The sequence below is a fragment of the Cebus imitator genome, unplaced genomic scaffold (genome assembly GCF_001604975.1).
Source record: "Cebus imitator isolate Cc_AM_T3 unplaced genomic scaffold, Cebus_imitator-1.0 Scaffold338, whole genome shotgun sequence".
In the NCBI taxonomy this organism is placed as follows: Eukaryota; Metazoa; Chordata; class Mammalia; order Primates; family Cebidae; genus Cebus; species Cebus imitator.
This window is the reverse complement of record NW_016107653.1, coordinates 258357-268187: the sequence shown is the minus strand read 5'-3', so window position 1 is coordinate 268187 and position 9831 is coordinate 258357. Positions and strand designations below refer to the sequence as shown.

The 9831-nt window shown below is 47.8% G+C and overlaps 1 protein-coding gene across 15 annotated transcripts in view; it reads right to left on the bottom strand.

The window, feature by feature from the left end:
- Positions 1 to 1473: 1473 nt before the first annotated feature.
- Positions 1474 to 9831, bottom strand: part of MARK3 (microtubule affinity regulating kinase 3) — a 118952-nt gene continuing 110594 nt past the window's right edge. For 6 of the 15 annotated variants that reach the window (XM_017505303.2, XM_017505306.2, XM_017505314.2 and 3 more), the window contains 3 exons: positions 9112 to 9138; positions 6540 to 6584; positions 2239 to 3197 (listed from right to left, as the gene is read on the bottom strand). In XM_017505303.2, coding sequence (XP_017360792.1) covers positions 2852 to 3197; positions 6540 to 6584; positions 9112 to 9138 — 418 coding nt within the window. In that variant the 3' untranslated portion in view covers positions 2239 to 2851. Of the gene's footprint in view, positions 2102 to 2238; positions 3198 to 6539; positions 6585 to 9111; positions 9139 to 9831 lie in introns of those variants that run through there. The other 9 variants (XM_017505305.2, XM_017505313.2, XM_017505308.2 and 6 more) reach the window with 7 other exon arrangements.

The following is a 9831-nucleotide window of genomic DNA, read 5'->3' as shown; positions in this document are numbered from 1 at the left end:
GGCAGGGCTCTGCTCCACCTCTGTAGAAATTATGCACAGGAACCTGCTATAATGAGTTTCTGGGGTAGGAATCTTAGGGAAGCCAGTTTCATAGTCGTGAATTTCATAGAACAGCTCAGAAACATCTACCCAGAGGAAGAAGCAATTTATGGCAAAACATCCTTGGCTTTCTGCTCTGCAGAAGGGACAGTGACAAACAAAGACAGCAAAGAGGGAGAGAAGTCTGTGGGAAGATCTCCTCAAAGAGGATCATGTGTGCAGAGAGACATCCCATTTCTCTTGTCCCGGTTGGCTTTGTGATGCTTTAATGGGATATAAAAAACCAGCCTGCACCAGACAGAAAAGCTGGGAAAGTCCTCACTGATGTCTGTGGCTGGGCGCACTGGGCTGTGCTAGAGGACTCCACTCTGGAAGGCACTGGACAGAGAGAGGGGAAAGGGACTTGGTTGCTAAAAATCAAGTTGCGAGGTTCCCGCAAGGTGAGCCTTAGGTGGCCCTCCCTTCTTGCTGCTGCCTTGCCAGCTTCACCTCTTCTCCCGGGACCTCTGCCCGCACTGTGTCCAGGGCTCAGTCCTGGTTTCTCCTCTGTCTCACAGCTTTGAACAGGAGCCTTCCACCCGCTGAGGGCTAGGTGTCTCTCCCAAACCTGACCTCTCCCAACCCCTCACGTGTTTATCCACCTGCCCACTGGATGTCACCAGTCAGTGTCTAAAGACACTTCAAACTCAGCACGTCCCAGCTTGCTCTCCTCATCTACTTCCCCTCCTGTCCTCAAACATCTCTCCAGCCAGCTTCCGCATCTCAACTAACAGCAATTCCGGTCTTTCTGCTGTTCAGACAAAAAATCATGAAGTTGTCCTTGGCTCTACCCACCCCATATCCAACTCCAGGGCAAATGCAGTTGCCTGTTATTTCGAAACATATCCAAAACCCAACCACCATCTGTGCCAGGCCCATCCTCAGCCAAGGCTGCACTACCTCTTGCCTGTATTACTGCTGAGAGCCTCCAACTGGCTTTTCTGGATTCTCCTTGCCCTATTTCAGTGAGTTCCAAACATAGCTGCCCAGGTGATCCTCTGAAAGTCCAAGGCCACACAGCTCTTGTTGTCCCTCAGCAGCTCTCATGTAGGAGAAGCACTTCCACACTCTGCTCCAGGCACATTGTACCCTCAGGCCTCAGGCCCAAGCAGTGCTCTTTCCCAGAAATCTGTGTGAACACGCCCACCCAGGCCTCTGCCCAGGCAGCACTGTTCACACCCAGACTGCTGATGAACTCTGCCTGCTCTGCGCTTTCTCACGCGTGCTCTATACTAGGTAACTTACTCATCCACAGCATGGAATGGCAGCCTCAAGGAGACAGTGTTGCTCACTGAGCATCTCAATCAATCAGAACAATGCCTTGTCCATGCTAGAGATAGACAACAGTATTTGTGGTTGATTGAGCGACTCTCCAGACTTTCCTTTTTCTTATTCTTTTTTTTTTTTTTATAGACAGGGTCTCATTCTTCGGGCCAGAGTGCTGTGGCCCAATCACAGCTAACTGCAGCTTTGACCTCCTGGGCTCAATCCTCCCACCTCAGCATCTGGAATTGCTAGGACCACAAGCACGCCACCACGCTTGGCTGATGTTTTTATTTTTTGATGACATGGGGTCTTACCATGCCCAGGCTGGTCTTGAACTACTTGGCTCAAGCGATCCTCCCACCTCAGGCTCCCAAACTGCTGGGCTCACAGGTGTGAACTACTGTGCCCGGCTTCCAGACCTTCAGACTCTGACCAACGACAAACCCAGACCCCAAAAGGGCACACCAACCAGTGTGACAACGTCCCTGTGAGAATAAGGCAACTCAATGAGTGATGAGCTCATTACCCCTAAACAACCACATAGGTAGGTGTTGGACAAAGCTGCAGGTCTGATTCATGTACTGAATCACAAGAAAGGGGAAAGGAAATTTACATACTTCACGGAAAACCAACCTAGAACCGTCAAGACCTGGTGTTTCTCCACAGGGCTTGCCACAACTCCCAGGGTTAAGATGCAGCTGCTCTGGATCCCCTTTCTTCTTGGGTCCCCCTGAGGGCCGTCTTCTCCCTTGATTGCCTTGGGAGAAAAAATATGCTGGTAATCACAAAATGTTGGGATCCCTGCTAAGGGCCATGAGGCTCCAAGCCTTCATACACATTCCTTTTGCTCAACTTGAGGGTGTGTTAAATACAGTATTAGGAGACAATGCAAGATTTTACTGAGAAAAAGTGAATTTTTAATTATCTTGTGAATCTACTTAGAAAAACACACACAAGCAATGTTCACAACTATAAATTTAAATCTTTTGCACTAAAAAAAAAACACACACACGAAACAACAAACACAAAACCACAGGCATGAACTGTAAACCTGTATTAACTATGAACTAATCTTAAGGTTAATTCTTAGCAGTAATTCAGCATTTTCCTCCTTGGCAATTTTAATGTTGTAGCACCAGATGATCTCCCGCAGAGGTACTAGTAATAACTGGCTGCCAGTGTAGGGAGATGCTTCCATATAGACCACTTCACACACACACAGTCCACTCTCACACCCACCCAGACGGGAGGCACATGGAGATGGGGCCACACGCTGACTCTTAGGGCAATGGAAGGAGGACAGGGGGCGCAAAGGTTGCACATCTTTAATGTAGTGCATTTGTAGAAAAAAGGCCAGCTTTTGCTCCCAGGCGTGCTCTCGTCCTCAGACTTTAATATCATGATTTAGAAGATGCAGACATTATTGCCTAAATATTATTCTATACATTTCCATCAGTGTTCAGGAAAACACTTTAATTGCTACTTAATTTACATCATAATTACTGGGTTACAGCTTTAGCTCATTGGCAATTTTGGAAGCAATATTTTTGAAGGCTATGGATGTCCCCGATATCCGCTTAAACCGGACCCCGTTCAGAGACAGTCTTGGCAGCTTGCATACTTCCATTTCCCACTGCACGAGGCTCTCTGCATGCCCATCGCCGTGGACACAGAAGAGCAAGAAGCGCTCCCTCTGCTCATAGTCGCAGTTATTGGCGTCTAACACTTTGCGGATTTCCCGCATCATGTCCCCGGGATCCATTGAACTAGTGGTTTTCATGCTCCAGGTGAAGCGTAGGGATCGAGGTTTTGCTTCTTTATTTTCATCCTTTTGCTCAGTAGATACATTGCGACTGAAATGCACAGAGCAGGTTTATTTTTAATTGCACAGGAAAATCAGCCGCTTGTACTTTAGCTAGTTCCTAATTCACATCTTCCATGCAACACAACGACTGACCTCCTCATTTTCCTGCGCAGACTCACATTTGTAACCTCAGTCTATTTTCATCTATTTTCTTCCCAGATCCCCAAAACTCATAAGTCACATACATCAAGATCTACCAGGGTGGAAAATCTTCACCAGCCACCTGTGCTTACTAAAATGAAGAAACGTAGCTGGCTAAGCGGAATCCTTAGAAATGAGGCAAAGTGGACAGCGTGCCCCACTCCTCCAAGTCTGGGCTCTGCAGGCCCAGCTCAGGGAGGGAGTAGGCAGCCAGCTCCTGGCCACCCCACCCATCCACCCTGGGCTGTCCCTCTCCTGCGACACTGTTCTTTCAGATGTGAATCACTAACTGGCACTCAGGATAACTGGAGACTCAACACCCGCAGTCTAAAATTGCTCTCCCTATGAACGGCCCTGAGGCTGAACATGATGCTCTACCCACCTCATTGTTTTTCCTCCTCTGTTTTGTTAAACGTCCAATTATACAGTTAAAGCAAAAATCTTAGATGACACAATCTTACTACTGGCATAGATGGAAAAATGCAATGTGGCAGCCTGTCTGTCTGTGGAGGACTGACACCACTCGTGTGGATGCCCTGTGGATTCATAAAGTAAGCCTTGGTCTGGATGCCTGAGATGCAGCACGGTGGGGCCCACGCGTCGGTCTCTAGGGAACACCACGGTTTACCGGCCATTCCTTGGCATTAGTCATTATTGCCACAAGCCGTTATTTACATTCTCATGTGTGTATCTATCTGGTGGCCTCAATTAAGACAGTGAGTGCCTAGCATTCTTGGGAGTAAAACAGTCTATGTACCTCGAGTATACTCCAACCTATGGCCAACTAATCAGAGGTGAGGGGCTACAGTTTTTACCTATGCACATAGCTCTCCATGCCACCAACCTGCTAGTAGAATATTTAATTTGGTTCACATCCACTAAAATTGATGAGAAGCGTCCTATGTATAAAATGCCACGTTAGATATTAAATGGGTTACAAAGAAAAGCAAAAGCTCTCAAACCCATTTGGAGCCAGCAGACTGTAAGGTAAGGCCACAGTGGCAGCACAGGAAAGGTGTGGCCGTCCAGAGGAGTGCAGGAGAGTTGGAGCCTGCCTAGTGGGAGGAGTGTGTGACAGGCGAAATGAGACCAGTAGGAAATGGCACAGTTGGTGGGGGGGGGGGGGGCCTGAATCTGAGGAGAGCTATGAAGAGCCATGGAGTTCAACAAAATGCAATGAAGATAAGGAAAAGAGTTTTTGTTTTGAGTAGAGGCCAAAGGGGAGGCAGGAAAGTGCAGGATGTGTCTGTGGCATAATACAGTACACAGACTGAGTGGAACTGGAGGCACAGCGTCATCATCACAACAGCTGCTGGCATTTACTGAGCACTTGTGGCGGTCAGGCCTCAACTTACTTAATGCCCATGTAGGCCATATTACCACACCTTTCTATTACGGGTGGGGAAACAAACCAGGATCTAGAGCCTGCTCCAGGCTGGGATGGGCAGGCCTGGAGGGGGAATGCTGCCTGGCACTCAGCCCAGTGCTCTGCCTTGATAGGGCAGCAGAGCTGGGGCTGCTGGGGCAGCCTGGACCACACCACTCAGGGCCTCACAGGGACATGGCTGGGTGAAATAGTGGAAGTCACTGAAGGTTTTCATTTAGAAAGGTCATATGACCAGAAGCAGGCTTTTAGAAAGACTAAGAGGGCAAATGGTGAACAAGAACCTGAAAGAAGGCCGGGCGCGGTGGCTCAAGGCTGTAATCCCAGCACTTTGGGAGGCCGAGGCAGGTGGATCACGAGGTCAAGAGATCGAGACCATCCTGGTCAACATGGTGAAACCCCGTCTCTACTAAAAATACAAAAAATTAGCTGGGCATGGTGGCGTGTGCCTGTAATCCCAGCTACTCAGGAGGCTGAGGCAGGAGAATTGCCTGAACCGATGAGGCGGAGGTTGCGGTGAGCCGAGATTGCGCCATTGCACTCCAGCCTGGGGAACAAGAGCGAAAAACTGTCTCAAAAAAAAAAAAAAAAAGAACCTGAAAGAGCCTGCTGGTGACTGGCATAAAAAAGGGCACAAGCGGAAGAGACCTAGAACTAGGGACCCAGAGTCCTAAGCCTGCCTGGTGACTCTCCCAAGCCTTCAGCTTCGTGCAGTGATAACCACATAAAATGGAAAAGCAAGCCTGGGTGCGGTGGCTCATGTCCATCATCCTAGCACTTTGGGAGGCTGAGGTGGGAGGTTCACTCGAGCCCAGGAGTTTGAGACCAGCCTAGCCAACACGGCAAAACCCCCATCTCTACAAAAAATACAAAAATTAGCCAGCATGGTAGCAGCGCCTGTGGTTCCAGACACTCAGGAGGCTGAGGTGGGAGGATTGCATAAGCCCAGGAGCTGGAGTAAGCCATGACTGAGAAACTATACTCCAGCCTGGATGACAGGGTGAGACCCTGTCTCAGAAAAAATAAAAAATAAAAAAAAATAAAAAATAAAAAAAAAATAAAAAGCAAAACACTCAACTTTATAATCACCATTCTTAGAAGAAAACATATCTAGTTTGAAATATGAATATTCTACTAAGTACTTTGCTTTTATTCCTTGTGAATAGAACCATGTGACGAATCAGTAATGAGCTGAGGGCTTATTTCTCTGAGCAGTGCTACCCAACTCAGACCTCCAAAGGCTGTTAATGCCCAGGCAGGAAGGCTGAAGGTGCCAGCATGCTTTTTTTTTTTTGACGGTGTCTTGCTCTGTTGACAGGCTGGAGTGCAGTGGTGCGATCTCGGCTCACTTCAACTTCCGACTCCCTGGTTCAAGCGATTCTCCTGCCTCAGCCTCCACAATGGCTGGGATTACAGGCGAGCGCCACCACGTCCAGCTAATTTTTGTATTTTTAGTACAGACAGGATTTCACCATGTTGGCCAGGATGGTCTCGATCTCCTGACCTCGTGATCCACCCACCTCAGCCTCCCAAAGAGCTGGGATTACAGGCGTGAACCACCATGGCCGGCCTCCGCCATGCTTTTAACACAAACACAAATGCAGGGCAGAGGCCAAGCTGGACCGGGATGGCACGCATGGCACGCTGGTGCCCCCATGTGGCCACCCTCTCTACCTCATGCCGACCTCCCTAACTCCTACGGTGACAGCAGGAATACAGTAGGAAATATTAGGAAAATAGTGGTCTCTGCCATAGAAATGAGGTAAACACCTGGAAAAAATTTTAAGTAAAAATCATTTCCCTCACCTTGAGCCCTCATATCTCCCGTTCCTCTCATATTCAGTTGGAAGCCTCAATGAACAGAATGTAGAAGCAGAGAGAGGAGGGAAAGAGAAAAGAAATCTTACATGCTAGTACATGACCACCAATACCAACACCAACACCATAAAATGAACAAAGCCAAAGCACATTTCAGTCACCAGCTGGGCTTATGAAAACTCTTCCTCTCATCTGATTGAGCTAGTGCTTCTTTCTTCCACAAGGCTGCACGGCAGTGCACAGGGGCCAGCTCCGTGCTGCACACTGCACACACTGCATGCCACACTGCTGCACACACCGCGCGCCACACCACTGCATACATGGCACGTCACACTGACCCACACACCACACCACCGCACACACCGCATGCCATATCGCTGCACTGTATGCACTGTACACGCTGCATGCCACACTGCCACACAGTGCATACACTGCACAACACACAGCCACACACTGCACGCCACACCGCTGCACACACCACCTACCACACCGCTGTGGACACTGCATGCCACACCGCACGTACCGCTACACACTGTATGCACTGCACACTGCATGCCATATCGCCACACACTGCACACACCACACGCCATACCACCAAACCGTACGTCACACTGCACACACCACACACGCCACATATCACACACCAAACACACTGCAAGCCACACTACCACACACACTGCACGCCATACTGCTGCACACTACAAATCACGCTGCGGCACAGCGCACATACCACACCGCCACACACCACAAACACTGCAAGCCATACCACCGCACACATGGCACACCACACCACACCGCACGCGCCACATGCCACACCGCATGCGCTGCACACCAGACCGCTGCATACAGCACACACCACACATTGCACGCCACACTGCCACACACCACACACACTGCCACACACCACACACACCAACACACACACTACATGCCAACCACTGCACACTGCACATACTGCATGCCACACCACACATTGCATGCCATACTGCTGCACACTGCATGCCACACTGCACACCACACTGCCGCACATTGCACACACCGCATATCACACTGCTGCACACCGCACACACCATGCCACACCCTGCACACATCGCCGAACACTGCACACACTGTACGCCACACCGCTGCACATCACACACAGGACGCCACACCACCGCACACTGCACACACCACACACACTGCACACCACACACTGCACACAACGCACACCACACCGTCGCACACTGCACACCATGCATGCACAGCAGGCACTCTGGTGGCTCTTCACCCTGAGCACACTCAGCCTCAGAATGGTGTTATTCTCACTTTCTAACTGCTCCCCACAGTATAATAGGCTTCCAATTAAAAGCCAATGAGTCTATTAGAATGGACTTTACATGCAGTTATTACCTGTTCTGTCCAAGGAAAAATCAGACAAATGGGAAGATCAATTAAAAAATAATAACAGGATGGAACTGCCAACATTGCTTGTCCCACAGTTTTGACCTGCAGCGTGGCCTTCTGGGGACTGGAGAGGCAGAGGTACAACGTCACCCTTCATGAAAGACTTCCTGCCTCATGTGCGCATTAAGAAAGCAACAGTTTTGGTCTCTTGATAGTCACCATCAAAAAATATTTTTTTCTTTTTTGAGGCAGGGTCTCACTCCCCTAGGCTGGAGCACAGTGGCATGATCATGGCGCACTGCAGCCTTGACCTGCCAGGGCTCAGGTGATCCTCCTGCCTCAGCCTCCCCAGTAGCTGGGACCACAGATGCTCGCCATCACGCCCAGCTATTTTTGTATTATTTGTAGAGGCGGGGTTTTGCCATGTTGTCCAGGCTGGTCTCAAACTCCTGGGTTCAAGTGATCCGCCCGCTTACGCCTCCCAAAGTGCTGGGATTACAGGCATGAGCCACCACGCCTGGCCTAAAAATTATCAATAAAATCAGAACACCACTTATTGCAGCACTTTAAGTAAAAATAATGACATACTCTTTCTTAGTGGTTGCTGGAAAGTGGCTTTCAATTCTGAAAATATTAAAACATTTCTGCTATGTAGCTGTTCACATTCCTGAAAAAGTCACATCAAATAAGGCTGTAGCTTTGAATTTTAAGACTGTTTTCTGTATTAGCTAATTTTCCTGTTATTTTAAAGCCTTTTGCTAATTTAATCCTGAGTGAAACAAAGATAACACAGTTACCACTTACCTTTTGTATGCCTGGGGATAATCATTAATTGTACATTAACGTTACTGAGCATCTCATTCTTCAAACAGGAGCATGCTAAGTGTTATTAGTATGAAGACAGAATTATTTGGATGCTAAATAATTCTACCAAAGAAAGAAAATACACAGAGCATGCATAGGCCTTTTGTTGCATGGGTGCTATAGTCCCTTTAAAATGCCTGACAGAGTTAATCTATTTCTTTCCAGTTTCCTTTCAAGGAATTAAGTATTTAGTTCTCAGCAGAAAGTTTAGTTTATAAAGAAAACACGAGGCCAGAAAGCCAAACCTGATGTTAATTGCAGGAGCCATTTGGGAGTGAGGATTGAAAAATAAATGTGTATATATAAATCCTACCTTTTGATAAACCTGAATGACATGTTTCTAAAAGAAATTAAGTAAAAAAAAAAAAAATTAACAAAAACAACTTGCACAGATCAAACAGAAAATCTAATCAATTACAGAGAGAAAACAAAAAACAAAGCAGGGTTCCTCCTCTGGCCAATCAACAAAGAAATGCTGACATTTGTTGAAAAATTAAAATTATTACAGGTAATTAAATGAGTATGTGATCTTTTAATTAGAAATATCAAAAAAGTAAGAAAAAGTTTAGCAGTAAATATTGACAGCAGCTGTAATTAAAGTTCTTCAGATGGGCACACTTTTTTTTTTTTTTTTTTAAAGACAGAGTCTCACTCTGTTGCCCAGGCTGGAGTGCAGTGGTGTAATCTTGGCTCACTGCAACCTTCACCTCTTGGGTTCAAACAATTCTCGTTCCTCAGCCTCCTGAGTAGCTGGGATTACATGCATGTGCCACCACACCCAGCAAGTTTTTTTATTTTTAGTAGAGACGGGGTTTCACCATGTTGGCCAGGATCGTCTCGATCTCCTGACCTTGTGATCTGACCGCCTCGGCCTCCCGAAGTGCTGGGATTACAGGCGTGAGCCACCGTGCCTGACCATTTTTTAATTTAAATGGCCAGGCTTGGTGGCTCACGCCTGTAATCCCAGCACTTCGGGAGGCCGAGGTGGGCTGATCATTTGAGGTCAGGAGTTTGTGATCAGCCTGGCCAACAT